This window comes from Notamacropus eugenii, chromosome 2, assembly GCF_028372415.1.
Source record: "Notamacropus eugenii isolate mMacEug1 chromosome 2, mMacEug1.pri_v2, whole genome shotgun sequence".
In the NCBI taxonomy this organism is placed as follows: Eukaryota; Metazoa; Chordata; class Mammalia; order Diprotodontia; family Macropodidae; genus Notamacropus; species Notamacropus eugenii.
In genome coordinates, this window is record NC_092873.1 from 328,951,869 (window position 1) to 328,979,169 (window position 27,301).

Consider the following 27,301-nt stretch of genomic DNA (forward strand, 5'->3'; position numbering starts at 1 on the left):
CTCTTTTATGAGAGATAATTTGCCCCATTCAATTTCTCCCTTTCTCTTCCCAATATATTTCTCTCTCACTGCTTGATTTCATTTTGTTTTAAAGATATGATCCCATCCTATTCAATTCACTCTGTGCACTCTGTCTCTATGTATGTGAGCGTGTGTGCATGTGTAATTCCACCCAGTACCCAGATACTGAAATGTTTCAAGAGTTACAAATATTGTCTTTCCATGTAGGAATGTAAACAGTTCAGCTTTAGTAAGTCCCTTATGACTTCACTTTGCTGTTCACCTTTTCATGGTTCTCTTCATTCTTGTGTTTGAAAGTCAAATTTTCTTTTCAGCTCTGGTCTTTTCATCAAGAATACTTGAAAATCCTCTATTTCATTGAAAGACCATTTTTTCCCCTGAAGTATTATAGTCAGTTTTGCTGGGTAGGTGATTCTTGGTTTTAGTCCTAGTTCCTTTGACTTCTGGAATATACTGTTCCATGCCCTTCGATCCCTTAATGTAGAGGCTGCTAGATCTTGTGTTATCCTGATTGTATTTCCACAATACTTGAATTGTTTCTTTCTAGCTGCCTGCAGTATTTTCTCCTTGACCTGGGAACTCTGGAATTTGGCCACAATGTTCCTAGGAGTTTCTCTTTTTGGATCTCTTTCAGGCGGTGTTCTGTGGATTCCTTGAATATTTATTTTGCCCTCTGGTTCTAGAATCTCAGGGCAGTTTTCCTTGATAATTTCATGAAAGATGATGTCTAGGCTCTTCTTTTGATCATGGCTTTCAGGTAGTCCCATAATTTTTAAATTGTCTCTCCTGGATCTATTTTCCAGGTCTGTTGTTTTTCCAATGAGATATTTCACATTATCTTCCATTTTTCCATTCTTCTCTCTTTGTTCTGTGATTTCTTGGTTTTGCATAAAGTCATTAGCCTCCATCTGTGCCATTCTAATTTTGAAAGAACTATTTTCTTCAGTGAGCTTTTGAATCTCCTTTTCCATTTGGCTAATTCTGCTTTTGAAAGCATTCTTCTCCTCATTGGCTTTTTGAACCTCTTTTGCCAATTGAGTTAGGCTAGTTTTCAAGGTGTTAATTTCTTCAACATTTTTTTGGGTCTCCCTTAGCAGGGAGCTGATCTGCTGTTCATGCTTTGACTTCATGTCTCTCATTTCTCTTCCCAGCTTTTCCTCCACCTCTCTAACTTGATTTTCAAAATTCTTTTTGAGCTCTTCCATGGCCTGAGCCCATTGGGTGGGCTGGGACACAGAAGCCTTGATTTCTGTGTCTTTGCCTGATGGTAAGCATTGTTCTTCCTCATCAGAAAGGAAGGGAGGAAATGCCTGTTCGCCAAGAAAGTAACCTTCTATAGTCTTATTTCTTTTCCCTTTTCTGGGCATTTTCCCAGCCAGTGACTTGACCTCTGAATATTTTCCTCACACCCACCTCACCTCCTGATCCTCCCAGCCCGTGTTTGTGGTCTGAGATTCAAATGCTGCTTCCAGCCTCAGGGCTTTTGGCGGGGGCAGGGCTGCTATTCAGTATGAGATTATGTTCTGGTGCTGAGATCGGGGCAGGGCCACCTCTCAGGCTCAGTTCCCTCAGGGGGTTTATGCACAGACCTTCCGCAATGGATTCAGGCTCCCACCCGCTTGGGGAGCCCCTGTCTGCAGCCGCCTCTCAGCTTCTACCTCCCGGGGGGGGGCCTGAATTATGGGGGCACCCCACTCCCCTCTCGACCCGCCAAAGAGACTCTCTCACCCACCCCTGTCACCTGTGGGTGGAGGGACTTGTGCGGCTGCTGGAGATCCCGTCCCTGAAGCCTGCTCGGATCTGTTTCTCTCGGTGCCGCAGCCGTGGCCGCAGCAGGTCTGGGCTGGGCTTTGTGTCTGCAGCGCGACGGACCTTTTGCGAGAGGTTTGCAGATCCCTCTGTGGGTGGAGGGACCCGCGTGGCCGCTGGAGATCCTGTCTGTGAAGTCTGCTCGGATCTTTTCCTCTCGGTGCCGCGGCCGCGGCAGGGCTGCACTCAGCTCCCAGTCCTGGCGCTCAGTCCGCAGCGCGAAGGCCCCCCCCCGCGAGAGGTTTGCAGGTCTCTCTGGAACAGAAATCTCCCTCGCTCCAATGTTCCGTGGCCTCTGGGTGCGGAATTCGCCGTGAGTTACTTCCCTGTAGCCATTCTATGGGTTGTGGGTTCAGAGCTATGTGTATGTGCGTCTTTCTACTCCGCCATCTTGGCTCCGCCCCCTCAGGCCTAGATTTGTAGTGGAGGAGAAATGGAATCTCAGAATTTCAGAAACTGAAGGAACCTATATAGACAAGTGACCATTTAGTTTTTGCTTTGTTGCTGTTCAGTGGTTTTTCAGTGGTTTTCTTGGCAAAGATACAGGAGTGATCTATAAAAATCATTTTATAGATTAGGAACTGAGGCAAACATGAGTAAGTGACTTGCCCAGGGTCACATAGCAAGTAAGTCTCTGAAGCCAGATTTGAATTTATGAAGATAAATCTTCCTAATTCCAGACCCAGTGCTCTATCCACTGCAACACTTAGCTATCTTTTGCTTAAAGATCTCCAATCAGGAGGAACGTACTACCTCTTCCAAGGTAGTTCATTTCACTTTTAGGTTCCTCTCAATGTTACAAATTTCTTTCTTCCAAGCCTAATTTGTCTTCTTGTAAATTCTGCTCATAGTCCCCTCTGGGGTCAAACAAGACCAATCTAATCCCTTTTCCATATGATAGCCTTTTGGATACCTGAAGATAGTTATCATGGCCCCCTGAGCCTTTCCATCTCTTGGTTAAAAATTCCCATTCCTTCAACAGATCCTCATATGGCATGGACTTGAGACCCTCCTCTGGACACCTTTAGCTCATATGTATTCTTCTTAGACCGTGGGACTCATAATGAAACACAATACCCTGATATTATATGACCATGGCAGAGGACAGGGGGGAATATTACTTCTTCATTCCTAAAAACAACCCTTCTTAATGAAGTCACAGATAACATTACTTCTGTTATTTTTGACTGCCATATATTGAACTCGGAGTCCAGATATTTTTCAGACCAACTACTCTCTAATCAGGCCTGCCCCATCTAATGCTCTAAATTTAAGACTTTACATTCACCCCACCGCATGTTACTAACGTGCAGGCCGGGGCCCAAGTCATTAAAAACGTTGGGGCAAACTTGTTCTGTTCAAGTGTAATTCATATTAGGATCTAAGTCCAGAGAGTAGAAAGTAACTTTCTTAATGACAATCCCCTTAATTAACTTTGTTTGCAATGTGGTAGCAATCCTGTGTGATGTGACAGTTTAATTATTTTTGTGTCTTTAGCTACCATTTAGTGAGTCTTTAGTAGCAAGAGACAACTGCTTCCTGGTCAAAGCGTTGATCAATCCACAATTCCAGTGGATAGATTTAAAGAATGCTGCCTGTCTCCTGAGTGGGAGGTAACGGACACTATGAAGAATAAGGCACACAGTTTTAGATGTGGCCAGCATGGGAATTGTTTAGTTCAACTACACTACTTTGTTATAAGAGTTTTGTATTTTGTTTTTGTTTTTCCAAGTCGGGTGTGGGGGAGGTAAAAAAGTGCTTGATAATTTTTAAAAATTAGTTAAGAATTTTTTAAAGTTTTAAAAATTTTTTTAAAGACCATGGCAGTAGAAGGAGGGCAGGAAGAGGCAACTGCACTGTCAATTAGAAATCAAACAAAGTTTTAATAGATGAGTTCTTCTTCATGGGTTTTACTAACATTTTGGCAAAAGAAAACAAACTATATTGGTACATGTGAGTATTTCAATAGCCAATGATCAAAAAATTCCTTGCTGCAGCTGTTTAAAAAAAGTGACTTTATATAGTTCTTCAAATTTCTAGAGGGGATCTAGCATCACTTGGTGATTCTTTGTATCTCTTATACAAAGAGTAACCTTTTGTAATATTTGCATGTTCCCACATTGTTGCTTTTCTCTGTTTGTTTTTTAGCAGGAAGTAAACTGGAAAAAGACCAACAGAGGTAACCTTTAGTGGAATATGCTTATAATAAAAGTCATAATATCTAGGATTCTAATTTTATTCCAGCCACCCTCTATCCTCAGGCAAATCTTTTGCCTCTCTGGACCTTAAGGTTTGGGGTCTTTTGGTTTGTTTGTTTATGTGTTTTGGTTTTGGACAAGATAAAATACACCATAGACATAAACATACTTTGGAAGTGACGGTGCTAAGACAAGGTATGATTATTGTTTAATCTGTGTGGAGGAGGGTGGGGCAGAATTAGAATCCATATCCAATGCTAGTTCTGTACCCTAAGAAAAATGCACAACTGTTTTATTACTAAATACACATCTGTCTGGCCATTTGATACAAAAGCAAAATACCAAAAAACTAGACATATCCTCAATGAAGTGAGCTTGAGGTAAGTACGCTTGAGGTAAGCTTTTCTTTATTTGGATCCTGTGATTAGACAACATCCTCCATGGTAAACTGGTTTTGGGAAAAAGAGAACAAAAAATGTGAATGTTTATGTGGGCATTGTGGTGTTCATTTTCTAGCTTGTTAGTCTCTGTTTTTGTAACGCTCTTTTTCTTTTTCACTGCAATGAATGAATGAATTCTTCTTGGCAAAGGAGCCTGATCTGGTAGCGTCAGTCAACTAAAGACCCCCACAAATTTATGGGGTCTTTAACATCCCCAGAGGCAGATTTCCGATGGCATTTTGGTGTAAGGCATAAGTCTGGATCTCAATTACTCTTGTTTATTTCTGTTCAGGTGAAATTTTAATCAATTGTCAGAAATATCTCATCCGCTCATATGTTTGTAGGCTTACTGCAACCTAGAATGGTTTAAACCATTTTATCTACCTCCAAAGTACTGCTTTGTGTTGCTAAGGTAAAATAGATTTTTGTTCCTTATGCTTCCCACATATACAGGTCAATGTTCTCACTTTCCCTCCCTAAGACATGAATGTAACTAATTATTTATTTACATGTTGTTTCTTCCATTAGTATGTAAGCTCCTTGACAGTAGGGATTGTTTTTGTGTTTTTGCCTTTCTTTTTCTTAGGTGGCTAGGTAGTAGAGTATATATAGAGCACTGGATCCGGATTTGGAAGATGTGAGTTCAAATTTGACCTCGTACTTTAACCAGCTGTGTCACCCTGGACAAGTCTCTTAAAACCTCTATTTGCTCAACTGTAAAATGGGGATAATAACAGCACCTACCTTCCAGGGTTGTTGTGAGATCAAATGAAATAACACGTGGAAAGCGCTTCAGCACAGTCCTTGGCACATAGTATTGTTTTTTAGTTGTTTCCAGTTGTGCCTGTCTCTCAGCTGACCCCTTTGGAGGTTTTCTTGGCAAAGATGTGGAGTGGTTTGCCATTTTCTTCTCCAGCTCATTTTACAAATGAGGAAACTGAGGTAAGCAGGGTTAAATGACTTGCCCAGGGTCATGCAGCTGGTAAGTGTCTGAGACCAGATTTGAACTCAGGAAGATGAGTCTTCCTGACTCCAGGCCTGACAGTCTATCCCTGTGCCACCTTAGCTGCCTGATACATAGTAGGTACCAAGAGATATTCATTAAAAGGCTTAGTCCCTTCTCATTTCCTTCCCCTTTGTATCTTTAGCACTTAGCACAGTGATAGTAAGTGCTTAATAAATGCTTGTTGACAGGCTGAGCAGTGGATGGAGTGCTGGGCCTATAGTCAGGAAGACTCAACTTCCTGAGTTAAAATCTGACCTTACACACTTACTACCTATGTGACCCTGGGTAAGTCACTTAGCCCTGTTTATGTCAGTTTCCTTATCTATCAAATGAGCTGGAGAGGGATATGCCAAACCACTCTAATATCTTTGCCAAGAAAACTCCAAATGGGGTTGAGTCAAAAATGACTGAAACAACTGAAGAAAAAGAACAACTAAAAACCTCAACCTCTATCTGGTGCTTTAAATTTTTCACATTTTTTTTAAACATACATAGTGTGTCCCAAATGTTTTAGTGCAATTGTAAACACAAGCATTAAAGGTGCGGTAAGACTTTTGGGACACTCTATATTAACTCTTTTGAGCTGTACAACAACTTTGTGAGGAAGATACTGCAGATATTATTAGTCTCATTTACAGATGAGGAAACTGAGGCTCACAAAAGTTATGTGACTTGTCCACAGTCATACGTCTAGGAGTTTCTGAGGCAATATTTGAATCCAGGCATTCATGACTCCAAGTCTACCTCTACGTTTGACAGTCTTAAAAATCCATCCTACAACCAAGTCAGGAAAAGTCTCTTACTTATAGCTGCTTTAGGTAGAGGGATATGTTTGATGGTAGTGGTGGTGGTGGAGGAGAGCAAACATTCTTCTTCTCATCTTACACATGGGTAAACTGAGGCAGAGAGACCTGATGCATTGTTACATGCCAGTTAGGAGCTCTGAAAATGACCACTGTTTCACACACTAGTGCCTAGTTAGTGGGTTCCTGATTTACTTATTCAAGTTAGTCCCTTTTCTCTTTTCAAGTCAGATTGTTAGCCAGGGAGCTGTAGGTTGTTGGGGGCTGGAGAGTAGAAAGAGGTTGCTATCCTTCCTTTGTTGTCAGGAATAGCAGAAGTCCAGTGTCAACCATCAGAGGCCCATGACCTAGCTGTTTACATTTTGGCTTAGCACCAAGAGACACATCACTCTTGGGCAGACAGACCTTAAGCTTGGAAATAGCCTGATTCTTATTTTTAACACCCTGTCTAGCCAGACAAAAGCTGATTCCTGGTTTCTCTCAAAGAACATTCCTCAAACAAAGGGTTTAAATGGAAATTTTGGACTCCCAAGCAATTCCTGTGAGGCAGATCCTCCCCTGCCCCCAGAAATTCCTCAACACCTTCCTTGGAACACCCCCCTGCTTCCGCAGTTTCACCCCACAAGAGGTGACTTGGTCAAGAGCCATGCTTATGGATTCATGGTTATGGCCAGAAATTCAAGTGAATTTTCAGGGAAGGGCACAGAAGGAATATGTTTTCACAAAAATTTTATTTTAATCCACACTTCATTTCTTTCCAGTTGGAAATGCTCCCTAGGGATTATGATGAACATTAGGACATACAGGAGGAATTCACTTTGGAATGAATTCCAAGTAGCCCCACTGTGTGCCTTGGCACTATGTAGAGGAAGGATTGGCTATTTCTACAAGCTGATCTCTATCCCTTGCTCTGGGGGCTTCCTTCCAGGGGTTACACACAGAGATCATTAGAAAACTGACATAATGATGTAGTGGGGGTGGGATGTAGGGATACAGTGGTTTATAAAGGACAACCTGAAACTAGTTTGAAATTGTGTATGAGAACAATTATGAAGCAAAATTACAACATCTAGGAGACATATATACTTGCCCAAGATCTCTACCTATAAGCACTGCTTGGAGTGTAGAAAATCAAGCTCCTGATTTAAAGCTGATGAGGCTCTGGACTCCCATTCTGCTACCAGATTAGAGCAGAGGGCTGTCACCACTCAAATAGGAGCACAGAAAATTGTAGCAGCCTGTAGATCTAATGTAGTTATGGGAATTGGGGAGGATGTCACACAGTCAGACACCATTCTAGTTCATGATAAATAGAGGGGAGGGCGGAAGGTAGATTGGAGGAAGGACAAAGACTGGGACTGGAATAGATGGAAAAGATGCCTCAGATAAGGGAAAATATGATCCCTTGAAAGGATAACCAGTTACTACAGATGAGGATAGGGGTGATGCCACCACATCCTTGTCTCCACTTTTTACCTCTGCTTGGCATCAGCCATTTGACTTGCATAGAGAGAGCCTTGGAAGCTGCTGTTTTCCTAGTCATCGGCCCAGGTCATCAGAAAAAGATGAAATCAAGCTAATGCTCAGGCTCAGCATCCATACAAGACTCCCAGGGATTCTGGGGCATACGGGGTAGGGAGATAAGCAGGAGAGTGATGCCACAGATGAAGAGGAGGACAAAGGAGGCACAGGCACAAGCAAAGGACCAGGAATAATAGTACTCTATCCACACCGTCTCCTCACTGTCAATCATCCGCTTCACTGACTGCCGCATGACTTCCACAGAGACGATGATACAGAGGCCTGGAAGAACAAGTGAGACATCATTCTCAGGTTCTAGTCTGTCCCTCACCCCGCTGCTGAATTTTGAGCTGGCAGGGACCTTAGAGATCATCTAGTCCAACTCCTTCCTTTTAAAGATGGGGAAACTGAGGCCCACAGAGGTAAAGTGACTCACCCAAGGTCACACAGTTAAGCCAATACGACCAGAACTTGAACCTGGCTCTGCTGACTCTACCCCATCACAATAAGAAGCTTGAGGGGGTATAGCTCTTATACTAATACCTCTGTTCTAGGCATTTTTGTATAATGTGGATGATGCATTCCAGACCCTGGAGAAAATTTCCTTGAGCCTGAGGATCTTAATTATTAAAAAAAAAAAAAATGAACCCCCCCCCCCCCACCACAAAAGACATTTGTCTTACAATTCCGGAGTGATTAGCTCTCCACGGATGGGGAGCCTGTGGCCTTGAAGTCATATGTAGCCCTCTAGGTCCTCAAGTATGTCCCTTTGATTGAATCCAAACGACAGAACAAATCCCCTCAATAAAAGGATTTATTCTGTGAAGTTTGGATTCGGTTAAAGGAATGCACTTGAGGACCTAGAGGGCCACATGTTGGCCCTGAGCTGCAGATTCTCCACCTTTGCTCTCTGTCTCATTGGTGATCCTATCAGCTCACATGGATCTAATTACCATTTCTATGCACAAGATTTCCACATTTATATATCTAGTCCTAACCTTTCTCCTGAGCTCCAGTTTTGCATTACTGACTTAACTCAACTCAAACTAAATGTTATATAGGCATCTCAAACTCCATATGTCCAAAAAAAGAAACTCATGATCTCTTTCCCCAAACCCTCTCATATTCCCAACTTCTATTTTACTGTTGAGGGTACCACCATCCTCCCAGTCACTCAGGCTCACAACCTCAGCATCATATCTGCCTCCAGCTTACAGTAACTCTACATAACCAATGTGTTACTGAGACTTGCCATCTCTACCTTCGCAACATCTCTCATATGTATGCTTTTGTCCCCACTCCCAGAGCTGCCCAGACTCTAATCACCTCAAGACTAATCTATGACAATAGCCTTCTTAATTGATCTCCCAGCCTCAAGTCTCTCCCCTCCTCTACCTGTGATGGCAAGCAAAATGGGATCTTTTGCTGTTTTTGTTTTAGTATAATCAAATGCCTCTGACTGAATCTTGCCTTTATCAACCAAGAGTTTTTACTGAGAGTAAAGTATAGAAACAAGAGTTTTTTTTTTTTTAACAAAAAACAGTATATGTATTTGTATTGTTAATGTGATTAAAGATATTCCTCACCTATTAATGGGCCTGCCCATTAAGGGAAGTTTGATTAGGGAAGATTTGTAGGAAGGCCCACACAATTTTGTTAATGAGACCCTAGTTCTCAAAGGTTAGGATGCCCTCTGGCTCTAAAAAAGGTATAAATACTCTGAGGGTGAGGTTTTACTTTGGGGTTTACTGACTGGAAGTGTTTGTTTGGCCAGAGGAGGACTCTGGGAAGCCACTAAGGAGCTCCCCCAGCTTGGAAAACCCAAATGTTGGTGCTTCCCTCTCTGATAACTATGGTCAGATAGTTGGACCGGTCTGTTGATGATCAGGAAAAGGAAGCCATGTCTGTTGATCTTTGATACCTCTATTTTCTTTGAAGTTCAGACTGCTGACTCCCCTGAACTAGGTGAATGATATATGTGCTGGGTTAAAGTGATTGTTAATCCCTCAAAAGTTGCCTTTCCTATTAAGAACCTGTGGTAGCTAGGCCCCCTGTATATGTTGGGATGCTTAGTGTTATATCCTGCTGTCAAATTGATTTTCCTAAAGTGCAAACTTGACCATGTCATCCCCTATTCAATCAAATCTTGTGATTTCCTGTTGTCTCCACAGTCCAATATGGAATCATGTTTGGCTTTTAAAGTCTTGCTGACTTGGTCTCTTCCTCCCTTTCCAGTCTTCTTACACTTTACTCTCCATTTTCTCTATGACCCACCAACATTGTCCTTATTGGTATTCCTAAACCCTTCATCTCTCAGCTCTTTGGCTTTTCACTGGCTGCCTGCCATGACTGGAATGTTCCCTCTCCTTACTTCTCCCTCTTAGTTTTCCAGGCTTCTTTCAAGACTCAGTTCAAATCTCACTTTCTGCAAGAAACCTTTCTGGTCTCCTCCGTACTCCCCCAAATGTTAGATCCTTTTCTCTCAAATTGCCTTCCACTTATACTGTATATATCTTGTATGTACAAGTCTGTCTCCCACCATTAGAATATGAGCTCCTCGAGAGTCAGGACTTTGGGCCTTTTTTTTTTTTTTTATCTCTAATGCTTAGCATAGTATCTGATGTATGTTGTTGTTTAGTCATGTCTGACTCTTCATGACCCCATTTGAACTCAGGAAGAGGATTCTTCTTGATTCCTAGCCCAGTGCTCTATGCACTGTACACCTAGTTGCCTGCCTGGTATATAGTGGGTGCTCAATAAATGCTTGTTGACTGATAGACTATTAGCTCCTCCCAAGCACTAATCTCTTTAAGGCTGACAATTCTATCCTTTAAAAAAGAAAGAAAAGAAAGAAAGAAACTAATTCCAAAAGAAACAAGTCTTTCCACATACCACAACAAATCCAAGTGGGACAAAGATGGTCCCTATCTTCAATATTTCTCTGCACTAAAATAATAAGATCATGGTTTTGGAGCTGGAAGGGACCTTAAAGGTCATTTAGTCTAAATTCCTTATTTTACCAGTGAGGAAACTGAGGTCCTTGGTTGGTTTGTGGATTTGTTTTTAGAAGTTCTGTTATCCTCACTGCTCCACTTAAATTTAAGCCACACTTGGGCTATGATTTCCAGGGGATAAGGCAGGGCCTCTGTCTCTCTACCCCACCCTACTCTGCCCTGCCGCTACCCAAACTTCCTACCTGCAAAAGTGTAGAACAGAGATGCTGGTCTCAGAAGGTAATCCTTCTTTTTCCTGAAGGACAGAAGGATGAAGATGGTCCCCAAGATCATGAAACCGATGCTGAAGATGGAGATGGCAGCTGCAGAGATGCTGTATTCTACCAAGATATCAATAAGAACATAGACTGGTCAGCCTGTCTCTCTTCAGTACTATCTCCTTGCCACCAAAATTTTGTTGCATTCAGCGTGTGTCACCAAACCAAGTTGGTAAAATTTGTGTTTGCTTCCAAAGAATGAGGGAACCTCCCTTGGGTTAGAATGACTGAGTGGAATGTAGTTCCTGAGTAGAAAGATTCAAAGGCACAGATCCTCTGAGAAAGGAGTCAGAGTTTATTTAACACATTAATGAGCACCCAGAGTGAGATACTATTCTATAGTACCTATATAGTATTCCATAGTTTCTATATAGTATTGTATAGTATCTGTAGCTATATGTCAACCACATATTATTTTTATTTGCTTTGAGACTGGGTCCTCATAACTTACTGGTTAGAAGTGCAGTGACCACTCATGGACCCAGTCTCACTGTTGATCAAGATGAAAGCTTTGACTTACTCCATTTCTGACTTGGGTCCATTCTCCCCTCCTTCTGCAATCAGGAGACCTCCTGTAGCTTACCATATTGATGCTAGACTTAGTGGGGACACCTATTTAGCTTTAGTCATACTGCAGCTTAGAATCTTGAGCTTAAATGACCCATCAGCCTCAGCCTCCCTAGTAGAAGGATCACGTGTGTTCTACCATGCTCAGGATCTGCTTTGTTGTTATCCAGTTGTGTCTAACTTTTCATAACTTCATCTCTTGGCAAAGATACTGGAGTGGTTTGCTGCTTCCTTCTCCAGCACATTTTTTACAGATAAAGAAACTGAGGCAAGCAGCATTGAGTGGATTACCCAGGGTTACATAGCTAGTGTCTCAGGTCAGATTTGAACTCAGGAAGAAAAATCTTTCTTCTTAGCACTCTATTTGCCTGCACTCATTCTGAAAGACCACTATTGTAAGCTGCTACTTCAGGGAACTGAATACTAACCCCCTAAAAACTTCTTGAATATTCCCAAACTACTTACTTGCAAGGGGTCATTTAAGCCAAGGGGAGAATCTAGCTCAAATAGGCTCTGGGCCCCCATTATGCCAGAGAACCATAAGGGAGATTTAGGAAGCCTGCTTTATTTTAATAGTTCCATATACACAGTTCCTTACACATCTCCTTCTAGTCTTTGGTGGGAATTATATCTATATCTACATATCTCTTTTTAGCAGACTTAGAATTCTAAGAAATACCTTTTTTATCCAAACTCTCCAGGACCTTCTGTCTTTAACGGACACCTGACAGGGCTTCAACAACAAAGGGTGAAGGAAGAAGAGGCATGTTGACTGGTACGTCTTAATTAGCAGCTGGAAAGTCAGCCATTTCAGGCAAAGGACTTAGCATTTTTGTCCAATACAGAGCTCATCCCAGAAAACATAGTCCAGACCCCTTTCCCCATCATAGTCTTACCTTTTTGGGTGGTGACGTGAAAGATTTCTGAACTCTCTCCTGGGTTAAAATGTCTGAAGTATGAACAGTTCTTTTCTGTAAAGAAGGGAGATGACTGAATTGCTCTGGGAAGAATTCAGAACTTGAGCAGCGAAATGGGAAATAAAAATAGACTTGGCCTTATTTGGATATTGTTATGGAGCTCAAGAGATTAGGAATCTTCTCCTACCCCTCAAGAGTAGCTTGTTCCTAAAAACATCTCCATTTGGATCTTTTATTTGATAATGATGACTTTCATGTGCACATATGTAATAATCATCATTATAAAATATTATGTTTAATTATATATAATTATATATGAAGCACTATATATACATGTGTATATAAAATAATTATCATATCTAAACATTTTAGGAACAACTTATTATTATTTACTATTGCGGGGGAAGAGAAAGTATATATCACATATGTATACATATTGGTGACATATGCATGTATGTATATATACATACACATGTATATATATATATACATACACAAAGTTTTTCAAAGCACTGTACATATATCATCTCATTTGACAGCTTCTTGACTTCCTTCAAGTTCCAGCTAAAATCCGATGTGGTATAGGAAGCTTTTCTCAGTTCCCCTTAATACTAGTGCCTTCCCTTTGTGACATTTTTGATTTATTTTGTATATAATGTGTTTGTGTGTAGCTGTTTGTATGTTGTCTACCCTCTTAGAATGTGAACTCCTTGGTAGGGTGTGGGGTAAGCAGGAATTGTATTTTTCCTTTGGTTGTATCCCCATTGATTCACACAGTGTCTGGTATACAGTAGGTGCTTGATATATGCTTGTTGACTTGATAATGTTGAGTAAAACATTTGAAAATCTTCAGGAAATTAGGACTGAATCTGTTGTCCAGGGCAGAGCAAAGTGGGAGTTTGGACCCATATGACAGACTGAGAAGCCAAGGCAAAGAGAGTTCAAATGACTTGCTAGGGTGCATATAGCTATGGAGGGGGCGCAGAACTAAAATCCAGAGTCCTTTAAAAATCATTGAAAATTGACTGAACTTCAAATGCCTGCCCTGCCCTTCTGAGATAACCTTCAAGTTAGAACAGAGCTCTGATCTGGGATGTCTAGGCTCTCAATATAGAGCCAAAGATGAACATTGATTTGATTTCATATAGCTCTTAGCAAGTTTGATATTCAGGGAGCCATAGTGCTCCCTGAATAATCTTCAGCTTAATAAGTGCCATTGAAGAGCTATAAACCAGCAGTTAACAATGATTTATTCTCAAAGGGTTTTCTGTCCTCCCACATTAAGATTTTGATTCACTGGGGGAGGGGAGGAGGAATAAGCATTATATTGTGCTTACAATGTGCCAGGTACTATACAAAGCACTTAACAAATATCTCATTTACTTCTCACAACAACTCTGCAAGATAGGTGCCACTATTATTCCCATTTTGTAGTTGAGAAAACTGAGGCACACAGAGGTTAAGCACTTTGCCTGGCGTTACATAGTCAGTAAGTGTCTGTGGTTTGATTTGAACTTAGACCTTCTTGACTCCAGGCACAATGCTCTATTTACTGTGCCACCTAGCTGTTGTTGTTGAGTCGTTTCAGTGATGTCAGACTCTTTGAGATGTCATTTGTTGTCCTCTTGGCAAAGATATTGGAGTGGTTTGTCATTTCTTTCACCATCTCATTTTACAGATGAGGAAACTAAGGCAACCAGGGTTAAGTGACTTGCCCAGGGTCACTCAGCTAGTAATTATCTGAGGTCAGATTTGAACTCAGGTCTTCCTTAATCCAGGCCCAGCCCTGTATCCACTGTGCCACCTAACTACCCCTACCCATCTAGCTGTACTAGATCAAAAAGCTACAGGTTCATTAATTAATGGTAGTTTCAACTCTTAACTTCAAAGGATACTGGAGCCTCTTGTCATCTTCCCTGCTATTTCCCCCTTCTTCCCAAAAGGAACAGTGGCCTTCAAGTGAACCTACAGAGATCATGCACCTCCTCCTTCCTTCCACTCAGTTTTTACCTGGAGCTAAGCTGCCCTGATTGTTCCACAATGTGAGGACTCACCTTAATATACTGTATTTAGCTACTCTTTTAGACTTCTTATATCTATACGGCCTCATCTTAATCACTTGAATGGGTGTTGCCTCAGTCAAATTGAGACCTGGGAAAAACTTTTAACTTAAAAAGGCCAAGTTTTCCCACTGGATCCAGGACTATCTCCAGTTGTCCTGATCTTTATTGGACCCAGATGGCTCCACAGTAGAAAATGAAACTGCCGACTTTGCATAGCCCTCCCTCACTTAAATCCAATCCACTCACCAGTCATGGCATCACTTTCCTTATGTCATGGTCCTCTCTGAGAACTCAGGACCACCACCAACAATGTTATAAAATATGAATCATTTAAAATCTCTTTGGCTCACCTTGAACCCCTAGCTGGGAAAAGTCCCAGGATTAGAGAGAAAATCTATCTCCCCCTTTCATATGCATCTAAATATGTGTAAACACACATACATATACATATGTGTACATGTGTATGCATATACCTACACATATACACACATATGCATATAGATATTGCAGTAATAAATCCCCTACCTCTCTAGTATGCTTTAATATCCACTGCTCTGCCTAATTACTTAGGGATACACACAAGCAATGAATGATGTCTTAGAGAAACTGGTTTCTTTTAAAACAAATGACAAAACACAAAGCAAAACAATCTCTTAAAGGAAACGAGAATTGGAGAAATAGACTCATCACTTTCTTGGAAAAACATAGGAGTCTGAGGAAACTAAATGTCAGAAAAGTAGAGTCACCAGTTTTTGTTCTCAGAAATAGGGACAGATAGAACTGCTCTTTATTTGTTCCATGTGGCTTCTATATAGTTTGGCTACATTCTTTCCCTTAAAGTCTTTCCTTCTCTCCCACCACATACAAAGTCAACGAAACAGCAGTAGTAACAGCAGTGATGTGGGCTCACCTCCCTCCTGCCTCCTGTGTTCCTTGGAACTTCTCAACAGCATCACCTCTTCTTTCTCCTTTAAGAATGGGAGGGGCCAAGTCTTCTTGGGGACTCGGTGGATAAACATTGGACACCAGTCTTCAATGTGCTGCTACCATTGCCTCAACTTGTATTTTGATAGACACTGCCCCTAAGGGGTGTTGTATCATAACTCTATGAAAAGAAATATTTCTCTCTCTCTCTTTCTCTCTCTCTCTCTCTCTCTCTCTCTCTTTCTCTCTCTCTCTCTTTCTCTCTCTCTCTCTCACACACATATACACACACACACACAGACATGCCCTCTCTCTCTCCCTATCTACCTCCCAGTTCCAAAGCACATTGGTATGATACTTTCCATTTATTGGTGAAGATCAATGACTGAGCCCGCAGGAAGGGCAGAGTTGAGAGAAGAGAGATCTTTGCTCTCTAAATTCTCTTGACAATCTTTGAGTCATTTTAGGTGCTTCTGGTTTTCCAACTTTGAAAAAAAGATGATTGATGCCAACCCCACTTCAGGTTACTGAAGGAAAAACTCTCCGGGAAGATGCCAACCTGAGAGGCACTGGTAATCTCCATAATATCCCTATCCCTAACTTGCCACATTAGACATTTCAGGAAATTTCCTCTTGGATGAGATTCACTTTGATCTCTCTTGCTTGACTTGAGTTACCTTGCACCCAGTGGAAAAATTCTCCCACTCTGCATTATGTGGTATGTATTCTTTTATGTATGCTTTCTTTGATTTTCATTTATTTTATTTTGCTATCAACTTGGATGAAAGGGTTGCTTTGCTGATTGCTATGTGTGCTCATTGTGGAACTGGTTTTTGGTGGAAAGAGAGTCAAGGCTTGGATATAAAGCCTGGGGTCCTGCTTCCTTCCTTAATTAATAACAATCAAAGGTTAGCTTGAAGCTGAAAACCACATACCCTAGAGCCTAGACAAACAACATTTAAGGGAGCAGATAGATATGATTTGAGCCTGGTACCCTCCTCTCAGGGGAGGGCAAAGTGGCTAAGCTTCTGGTCCCAAACTCTTGTTTCCTCTCTTGGTAGGAGTTAAAATCTCCCTTGGAGAAGAATAGGGGGAGATGAGACTGGGGGCCAGAGCCAAAATGGCAGAGACTTGTTTGAGATCTCCCAAATTTCCCTCCAAAAAACTTTAAATAATGCTTCAAAACAAATTCTGGAGCATCAGAGCCCACAAAAGGATGGGGTGAAACAGTTTTCCAGCCCAGGACAATTTAGAAGGTTAGCAGCTAGGGTGAAAGTAAGAATATAGGCTATGGCAGCATAGGCTGCACCCCAGCAAATCAACAGCAGGCCTTGGGAGCAACTGAATCAGCCTGGAGCTCTAAGCCCACAAAGGGTAAGTGGGTCAGACAACTAATCAGAAGGAGATTAAAGGGGTCCTTTTGTTGGCACTGATGCTGGGCTCTGTTGCATTGCTCACATATGGATCTCAGTTGCAGTCTTAAATCACAGTCCCAGGGTGAGGAGGAGCACTAGTACACCAGAGCTTGTGACCTCAGGGAAGTAGGAACCCTTCTTACAGTTTGAGGGCAGGAAAGAATGCTTGTAGTCACTCACAGACTGGAGCATATAAGGCTAGGAGAGTATAAACACTTCTTTCCTTAGATTATAACACTTTGGAAGAACTGGAAGTTTACAGACCTCCAGAATGAGCTACACCCAAAAAACCCCCTGAAGCCTGGGATTGCGCCTTTACCCCGGGAGCAGAGCCCAACTTTAATAGAAAGTTAAAAGTCAAGAAATAGGCTGGAAAATGAACAAAGAACAAAAAAGATCCTGACCCTAGAAAGTTACTATGGTGACAGGAAAGATCAAAATGCAAACTCAGAAGAAGACAACAAAGTCAAAACTGCTACAAAACCTGAAAGAAGAATATGAATTGGTTTCAGACCCAAAAAGAATTCCTAGAAGAGTTCAAAAAAGTTTTTTTTTAAAAAAATCAAATAAGATGGTAGGAGAAAAATTGGAAAAAGAAATGAGAGTGATACAGGAAAATAAAAATAGAGTCTACAGCTTGGTAAAGGAGGCACAAAACATACTGTAGAAAATTACACCTTAAAAAACAAAATAAGCCAGATGGTAAAAGAGAAACAAAAAATTCAATAAAAGAAGCATACCTCAAAATGTAGAGTTGACCAAATGGAAAAAGATGTACAAAAATTCACTGAAGAAAAGAACTCCTTAAAGAGTAAAACTAGCCAAATAGAAAAGGAGGTACAAAAGCTTACTAAAGAAAATAATTCCTTAAAAATTAGAATTAAGCTAATGGAAGCTAGTGTCTCCATGAGACATCAAGAAACCATAAAACAAAATCAAAAGAATTAAAAAATAGAAACAAATATGAAATATCTCATTGGAAAAACAACTGAATTGGAAAATTGATCCAGGAGAGAGAATTTTAAAAGTATTGACTACCTGAAAGCTATGATACAAAAAAGAATCTGGACATCACATTTCAAGGCAATGTGGAAATCAGTTTCAAGGAAAACATGGAAAACTGCCCTGATTTTTTAGAACCAGGGAGTAAAAGAGAAATTGAAGGAATTACCAATCACTTCCTGAAAGAGATCCCAAAATGAAAACTGCCAGGAATATTTTAGCCAAATCCCAGGGCTCCCAGGTCAAGAAGAAATATTGCAAGCAGCTAGAAAGAAACAATTCATATATCATGGAGTGACAGTCAGGATAATGTGAGATTTAGTAGCTTCTACATTAAAAGTTCAGAGGACTTGGAATATGATATTCTAGAGGACTAAAGATTTAGGATCACACCTTACAGTCACCTACTTAACAAAACTGAGCATAATCCTTCGGGGGGCGGGGCAAATGGGCATTCAGTGAAACAGAGGACTTTCAAGCATTCCTGATGAAAAGACCAGAGCTGAATTGAAAATTTAACTTTCAAATAGAAGACTCAAGAGAAACAGAGGAAGGTAAACAGGAAAGAGAAATCATAAGTGATTTAATAAGGTTAAACTGTTTACATTGCTACATAGGAAGATGATACTTGTAACTCCTAAAAACTTTTTCATTAAGGCAGTTAGAAGGAGTATAGGAGTATACAGAGATAGGGGGCACGATGTGAATTGACTATAATGGGATGATTATCTAAAAAAAAAGTCAAATGAATGGGTGAGAAAGAGGAATTCCGGGAAAGGGGAAAGAAGAAGTAGAATGGAGTAAATTATCTCATGTGAAAGAGGTCCAAAAGAGCTTTTATAGTGGAGAGGAAGACAGGGAGGTTGGGGAAAGTGCATGAACCTTACTCTCATCAGAATTGGTTCAAAGAAGGAGTAACATATACACTCAGTTGGGTGTAGAAATATATCTTACCCTACAGAAAAGTAGGGGAAGAAGGGGATAAGAGAAGGGGGTGCTGTTAGGAGGGATGTAGGATTGGAGGAGGTGGTATTCACTAGCAAAACACTTTGGAGGAGGGACAAGGTGAAAGGAGAGAGGGAGAGAAAGAGAGAGGGGAAGAGGCTGGGGAGAGGAGAGAGATAGAGAGAGAGAGAGAGAAAGAGAGAGAAGAATAAATGGGAAAATAGGATGAATAATAGTAATTATAGTTAGTAATAGTAATCATAACTATGAAAAAATTTTTATAGCAAGTTTCTCTGACAAAGGACTCATTTCTCAAAGATATAGACAATTGATTTATAAATTTGTAAAAATAAGAGTCATTCCCCAATTGATAAATGGTCAAAGGATATGAACAGGTACTTTTCACTCAAAGTAATCAAAGCTCTCTATAGTCATGGAAAAAAATGCTCTGAATCACTATTGATTAGAGAAATGCAAATTTTAAAAACTCTAAAAACACACCTTGATTGATTAATATGATAGAAAAAGAAAATAATAAATGTTGGAGGGTATATGGAAAAATTGAGACACAAATGGGTTTCTTTTGGAGTTGTGAATTGATCCAATCCCTCTGGGGAGCAATTTGGAGCTATGCCCAAAGGATTATAAAACCATGTACATCCTTTGACTCATCAACACCACTACTAGGTACTATATCTCAAAGAGATAAAAATCATAAAGGAAAAGGACCGATATGTACAAAAATATTTATAGCAGCTGTTTTATTGGTGGCAAAGAATTGAAAATTGAGGTGACACCAATCAGTTGGGGAATGGCTGAATAAATTATGATATATGATTGTAATAGAATATTATTATGCTTTAAGAAATGATGAGCAGGATTCTCATAGGAAAACCTGGAAAGATTTAAATGAACTGATGTAAAGTGAAGGGAGCAGAACTAAGAGAACATTATACACAGTAACAATAGCATGATCAACTACAAATTACTTCACTCTCCTCAGCAATACAATAATTCAAGACAATCCAAAAGCACTTATGATGAAAAATGCTATCCATCTCCAAAGAAAAAACGAATGTCTGAATGTAGATCAAAGTATACTTTTTTCAGCTTTCTTTATTTTTCTTGTTTTGTTTGTTGGTCTGTGTATTCTTTAACAACATAAAGAATATGGAAATGTTTTGCATGACTGCACATATGTACTCAATATCAAATTGCTTGCCTTCTCAGTGAGGGAGGAGGGGAGAAAAGGAGGGAGAGAGAGAATCTGGAACTCAAAACTTTAAAAAACAAATCTTTCAAAATGTTTTTATATATAATTGGGCAAAAGATAAAATATTAATTTTTTTTAAAAGGAAGAGGCTAGAGATGTCTGTTTTGACTCCTTCCAAGCCACACAATGACATCTTTATGGTACTTTTGGAACCTTCACTATATATTTGCATATACACATATCATTTTCTAGACTCATAATGGGTACAAAGTTACAACAGATATTAGTATGTAAGCATTCAGCCATGCAAAAATGATCTCAAATTGTCTCAAAGCAATTGGCCTGACCCATAAAGGAAACACACTGGAAAATTAACTGTCCAATTATAGTCAAAAATGAAAGGAAATAAAATACCAGTTTCTCTCTAGTGACTTTCTGAAATTCTGGGATAACCAAGAAGAGTCCTAGATTAAGAACCTCTCCAATGGGTCCCTAAAAATGTATAAGTGGCCCAAATATGTCCTGAATGAAGCCTCTACAGTACAGCATCCCCTTTTTTATGCTTCCTTTAAGTTTCACTCGAACTCACAGATTGGGTCCCCAGAGAGTTAATTTGAAAAAATCCTTTCCTAACACTATCTTTAGCTTTATTTTTTTGTGCTATCTGATCATGCCTTTGCCGAACCCCAATCTCAGTTTACTTCCACCATCTCTTGCCTTCATTTCTATTCACAGGCTGCTAAATGGAACTGAAGAAAGTAAGGGAACTGTGGTGACTATATTCACTACACAATATTAACTCACTACAAGGTAATCCAGCATACATCCCTAATTGATTTGCTTTCCCACTCACTACAGCGGCTACTCCAAATCTTTTCATCCCTCTTTAAGTCTCTCATAGCACCCTCTCCTCTAACACTCTTGGCTGAGGACCACAACTCAAGATTTTAGCTGAAAGAATTGAGGTCATTTGATGCGATCTTCTTTTTCTTTACTCTTTTTCTTCCATTCTCATCTCACATCATTCAGATGTCTTCTCACACTCTTCCCTGATTTACACTCTCCCATGAAGAGAGGGCACTTCATCCAATCAAGGCAAGCTGTTCTACATACATACTTTATCTCACTCTTCCCATATTCTTGAGTAGATTGTCTTCCTCCATCATTTTTCCTCTCTAATCTTTAATCTTTCCAGTTGGTTACTTCCCTGCTACCCAGTACAGATTCTCATGGCTTCATTCCTGGACTATTGCAATAGCACTCTAATTGGTCCCCTTCCTCACATCTTTTCCTACTCCACTCCATTCTCTACTCAGCTGCCAAAATCATTTTCCTAGACATGGTTCTAACCATGTTATTTCCCTGCTCCCTCATTGCCCTCCTTTTCTCTCCTATAGTATATTCCAGTGGCTCCCTATTACTTCCAGGATTACTGTTTATTTAAGACCCTTTACATACTAGTCCCTTCCTACATTTCCAGTCTTCTTACCCTTTGCTCTAAGATCTAGAAGCACTCATCAACTTGCTCTCTCTCAAAATATTCCATCTCCCATCCAGGATCTTTGCACTGGCCTGCAAAGTTCCCATGTTTGGAATGCATTCTTTATTTGTCTCCACCTACTGGCCTTCTTGACTTCAAGGCTCACCTCAAATCCCACATTTTGCAGAAAGTACTGCCAGTACCTTCCCTCTGAGCTTACCTTCCACTTCCACTCTGTATATCTTGTATATGCATAGTTGTTTCAATGTCTACCCTATTAGAATCTGAGGTCCTTAGTGGAAGGGAACATGCTTTTCCCTTTCTTTCCCATCACCTGGTAAGTGCTTAATAAATGCTTGTTGAAGGACATTCTAAGATCTGGCAATGCTTTGGGGCTATGACCTTATCATTAAATTACATATGTAAATAAATGCTGGTTCTTAAAATTATGGTTGACAATGTAGGCTAGCAAAAGCATTACTTTATTAAAAAAAATAAACTAAATGACACTACAAATTATGTAAACCAGATTGAGAATGCTGCTTTAGGGACAGGGGAAGGTGTTAGCTCACATTCTAGTTCCATAGATACCAGGGTCTGATGCCTCTTCATGGTACAGAGGTGAGGTAGAGTTTATAAGGGCTACGTCACTCGAGGGATAACATGCTGCTTGTCCAAAAACTAGCTTAGATGATTACAGAGACTCTCATCACCAGAGGGTTGGTCTTCAAATATTGGACATTGCAACCTAAGGAGGTTATGACCACCAAGGTATGAAGGAGTTGTGATTAACAGTGATGGAAAGAAAATCTAACCCAGTGAAACCACAGTTCTTTTTGAAACACCAGAGTGTTCAAACTCAATGGTTAAACTATTGTTAATACCCTCAGGTAAACCCTCATGATACCAGGCTACTAGAAATTTTTTAAAAATTTTAAATTAATGTTTATTTCTTCTTCCCCCCACTACCATAAATATCCACCTGTGAGGGGGAAAAAGACAAACAAAACCCTTGTAACAAATAGTCATAGTCAAGCAATTCCCACATTGGCCATGTCAAAAAATATAGTCCTTATTCTATATCATAAGTCCATCAACTGTCAGAAGGTTGGAGACATGAATCACACTGGGAAGAATGGCTAGGGCTCTGAGCAAATTCCTCTAATTGAAAATATTTCCTTCCTTTTCCAATTTTCAGAGAATACTTTATCTGGATTTCTCCTTTGCCCACAATATACTGTGCCTTATATCTATCTACCTTGTAGTATGTTTATCTGTATACATACATACAGTATCTAAAATTGAAATCTCTTAGAGGCAAGGATTATGCCATTAAAAAAAAAATCTGGGTAGCACTTGGTAAAGTGCCTTACACAGTAGGGATTTAGTAAATAATGTGTAGATTTAAATGTAATTGAAGTGTTTCCCTACTCTGTTAACAAGTCAGGGATAGTGCAAGCTCCTGGGCACATAACTCCTAACCCCACTGTAATGGTAGTTTCAGGTTAATGGTGTATGGGGGGAAGAGTTAAAGATCTTCCCCACCCATTAATAGGCCTCAGTACCTTTTGTTAATTTCTATTGAGGCACTGGGTGTGATGGCAAGCAAAGTGGGATCTTTGCTGTTTTTGTTTTAGTATAATCAAATGCCTCCCACTGAATCTTGCCTTTATCAAACAGGAGTCTTTACTAGGAATTAAGTACAGGAACAAGAGTTTCTTTAACTAGAAACAGTACAAGTATTTGTATTGTTAATGTGATTAACATTAACCTGTTAATGTTTAACATTATTTTTATTAATGTTTATAATCAATTAATGTTTATAATCAATTAATGAATAACATTTACCCACCCATTAATGGGCCTGCCCATTAAGGGGAGTTTGATTAGGGAAGATTTGTAGGAAAACCCGCTTTTTGTTAATGAGGCACTGGTTCTCAAGGGTTGGGATACCCTCTGGCTCTAAAAAAGGTATAAATACTCTGAGGGTAAGGTTTTACTTCGGGGCTTACTGGAAGTGTTTGTTTGGACAGAGGAGGACCCTGGGAAGCCACTAAGGAGCCTCCCAGCTTGGAAAACACAGATGTTAGTGCTTCCCTCTCTGGTAACTATGATCAGACAGTTGGACCTGTCTGTTGATGGTCAGGCAGAGGATGCCATGTCTTTTGATCTTTGATTTCTCTGTATTTTCTATGAAGTTCAGGGTGCTGACTCCCCTGAACTAGGTGAATGATATATGTGCTGGGTTAAAGGAATGATACATGTGCTTGATTAAAGTGATTGTTAACCCCTCAAAAGTTGCCTTTCCTGACCAAAAGTTTGAATTGCTTTATCTGTTATAAACTGTGTTAAAAATAAATTTAAAAAAAAGTTGCCTTTCCTCTTATGAATGCAGATCTAAGAACCTGTGGTAGCAGGCCCCCTTGTGTATGTTGGGGTGCTTACTGTTACACTGGGTCAGAAGGTCCTGCCTTCCAGCTCTGAAAAATGTGTAAGTTCTCTGAGGTGACGTTTTACTTTGGGGCTTAGTTTTTGAAGAAGGTTCATGTGCCAGATGAGACTCTGGGAAGCTGCTAAGCAACCCCCTGGCTGTAAAAACCCAGATGTTGGTGCTTCCCTCTCTGGTAACTATGTATGTGTGGTCAAGCAGTTGGATATGTGTGCTATCTCTGATGTATGTATTGCTTATGGTCAGGCAGCTGGAAGCCCTGTCTGTTGATTTTTATTTCCTCTGTATTTTCTCTGAAGTTCGGGGTGCTGACTTTTCCCCTAAACTAAGTGAATGATATCTGTGCTTGATTAAAGTGATTGTTGACCCCTTAGAAGTTGCTTTCCTTTTGGAAAAGTGGATCAAAGAACCTGTGATAGCAGGCGCTCCTGGATGTGTCAGGGTGTTTGCTTTTACACCCACTCAGGAGCTTATCTACACCAGCTGCTACCTCCTTTAACTAGACTTGAATTAGCCCTTGAAACTCTTGGTTTTGTCAATATTGTGTTTCAAGGTAGTCTTGGTTAATCACAGTTGATTACAGTAAAAACTAAGAGGGAAGTGAATGAATAGATGAAGTGAATGAATAGATGAGGAGTATTAATTAATTAAATACTTACTTTGTGCCAAGTGCTGGGGCTACAAATGGAAAAAAAAAACCAATCACTGCTCTTAAGGAGGTCACACTCTCATGGAGGCAACAACACATGGAACAACAGCATGGGCTAGGTAGACTTGATCTCCAAGGGAAATGGGGGTATGGAATAAGTTGCTTCTTTTCCCTGCATCTACTGAACTTTGCAATCAGAAAGAAACACATGGGTAATAATAACAGCATCTTCATCAGGGGATGGGGAATGATGCTGAGAGGGTATGCGTGTTTGAGAATAGAGGGCCAAATCAGGGGGGACTGAATCTATCTCATCTGTGTTATTATAGTTTGTAGAATGTTTATACTTTTTTTTTTTAAAGACCTTGGGAAAACCACCTGAGGAAATTTCCAGCTTCTCAGGCTTAAGGAGGAGCCTTGAGAAGTTTATTTCACCTTCCCCTCCTTTCTCTCCCCCTCTGCCACCTAGGTAGAACTTCTTTGAAATTCCATTCTGATATCTTGTCCTTCTCTGTTAGGAATGTCTGGTCATGCTTCAGGCTGAGTTAAAGGAAGGATGTTTTTGGATTTCAAAGGCAAGCCACAAATGGATGATGCTATTTGCTGGTGACTTGAGACTGTTCCTACTTGGAATTGGAGAAATTTGGGGAGAACTGTCCATGAGACAAGAAGGATAAGAACTTGAAAATGAAATAGAGCATTTTTCCAAAAGAAAAGAGAGGCTAGGGAAGTAGATAGAGCTATGCTGAGGTTATTAATGAGCACAGGCTTTGCCAGGGGCTGGTACTCAGGCTGGAGGACAAAAAAAAAAAATGGAGCAGGTGCTCAGTGCCACTGGTATAACCAATGCTAAGCCAAAACCAGGATGGGAGGAGAGGTTCCAGGAACATAGCTCAGCTACATGGATTATATTCAAGGCACGGCTCCTGGGACAGGTCATATTCCACTGTCCTGTGGCTCAGCTCACTAAGTCTTCTTGTTTCTTCCTTGTCTGGTCCATTCCCTTACTGGAAAAAATCATTGAACTTTAAAAAGCAGGTTCCCCAGGGTAAGGTGGGTAAGACCAGACCTTTTCTGCCTTGCCCTGTTCATCCGCAGCCCAAGGGACTTGGTAAACTAAGCAATATGTTTATGGGGCCACATTTAGCAGGAAGCCTGGTCACTGCTATGTGACATCCAAATACTCACATGCTAGTGTCCGTCAAGATTTCTCCTCGTGCCCCTGAACTATCTGTCTTAAGAAGATGTTTTCCTGTGAAATTACTGAGTCTTAAATGGTTTCAGTAGGAGTTAGAGAAGGCAGAGGTTTTTTGAAGCAAATGGGATTGGAGGTGGATATGGGAGGATAAGGTTTTGACTTTTGTTTTTTCCCTAAATATAGTACTTTGAGAAAGACTTGGCATTCTATAGTAACATCTTATATAGCTCAAGGGCTCTTTTTTTTTTTTTTTTTTTAACTCTGGGCTCTGTTTCTAGGACTGATTCCCAAACTCCAAACATCAGTGATCCATTTGTGAAACCAGATGTTGATCTTGACTAATCTCACACATGAAGATGTACCTAGGTCACATTGCCATTTTGGAGAAAAACTGCAGGAGTATGGAATCTTTGAATCTTAGAGGTGGAAGGGATCTTTAGAGGTCATTTAGTATAATCCTCTCCATTTGTAGCCAAGGAAACTGAGGCTCAGAGGAGTTTGGTGATTTGGTCAAGATTACTCAGGTTGAGCTGGGGTTTGAATCCAGGAGGTCTGATTTCAAATCCACTCATCTTTCCTGCCTTCCATCCAGCTGCCTCCCATACTTCTACAGTGATATCAAGAAATTCTGTGATCACTTAACCTGTACTTCAGTTCTCTTAATTGTAAAGTGGTGCTAATAATAACACCTACCCCTGCTCCCCGCCCCAGAGGGTTATGAAGATCAAATGGGATATTTATAAAGCATTTAACACCATGCCTGACACATAGTAGGCTCTTACTAAATGCTCATATCCTTAATTTGTGATTTAGGTAGTAGGATATTGCTGAGTGGTATAAATTAAAAACAACTTGAGTTTGAAACCATTGGATCTTTGATTTCTTTTGGCTCTCATATCCCATTGTTCAGTGATTCTAAAGCATGGGTTTTTAACCTGAGTTCCATGAACTTGTTTTTAAAAAATATTTTGCTGTCTTTTAATAAAATTGGTTTCTTTTGTAATCTACGTATTTTATTTTATGAATTTAAAAAACCATTATTCCAAGAAGAGGTCCATAGATTATCAAAGGGGATTCATGACACAAGTGAGAGTTAAGAATCCCTGGTTGAGGAGCTGGTATAGCAGTTTCAGATGCAAAGCCACTGAGAAGGGTTGAAAATCCCTGCTCTCCACTCTTTTGCTTCCTAGTCCTTCATCCTGAGTATCTATCCTTTTTTTTCCCCTTGGGCTGATAACCTCTGCCTTGGGAAGACACAAGTAACCAGAGACAAATGCAGTATATATAGACCCTAGCCATGGGAGGCAACACTATCACCACAAACCCTTGTAATCAAGATCTTAGGGGCTGGAGGAGACAAGCAATTTTCTAGAGAGATGAGAAACCCAGACATCATTGGTGCATCATCTG

General features: G+C 40.3%; 1 protein-coding gene across 5 annotated transcripts in view; it reads right to left on the minus strand.

Moving 5' to 3' along the window:
* Positions 1 to 6,989: 6,989 nt before the first annotated feature.
* Positions 6,990 to 27,301, minus strand: part of CACNG1 (calcium voltage-gated channel auxiliary subunit gamma 1) — a 41,630-nt gene continuing 21,318 nt past the window's right edge. For 4 of the 5 annotated variants that reach the window (XM_072645475.1, XM_072645474.1, XM_072645477.1 and 1 more), the window contains 3 exons: positions 12,533 to 12,607; positions 10,995 to 11,132; positions 6,990 to 8,080 (listed from right to left, as the gene is read on the minus strand). In XM_072645475.1, coding sequence (XP_072501576.1) covers positions 7,854 to 8,080; positions 10,995 to 11,132; positions 12,533 to 12,607 — 440 coding nt within the window. In that variant the 3' untranslated portion in view covers positions 6,990 to 7,853. Of the gene's footprint in view, positions 8,081 to 10,994; positions 11,133 to 12,532; positions 12,608 to 15,526; positions 27,297 to 27,301 lie in introns of those variants that run through there. The other variant, XM_072645478.1, reaches the window with a different exon arrangement.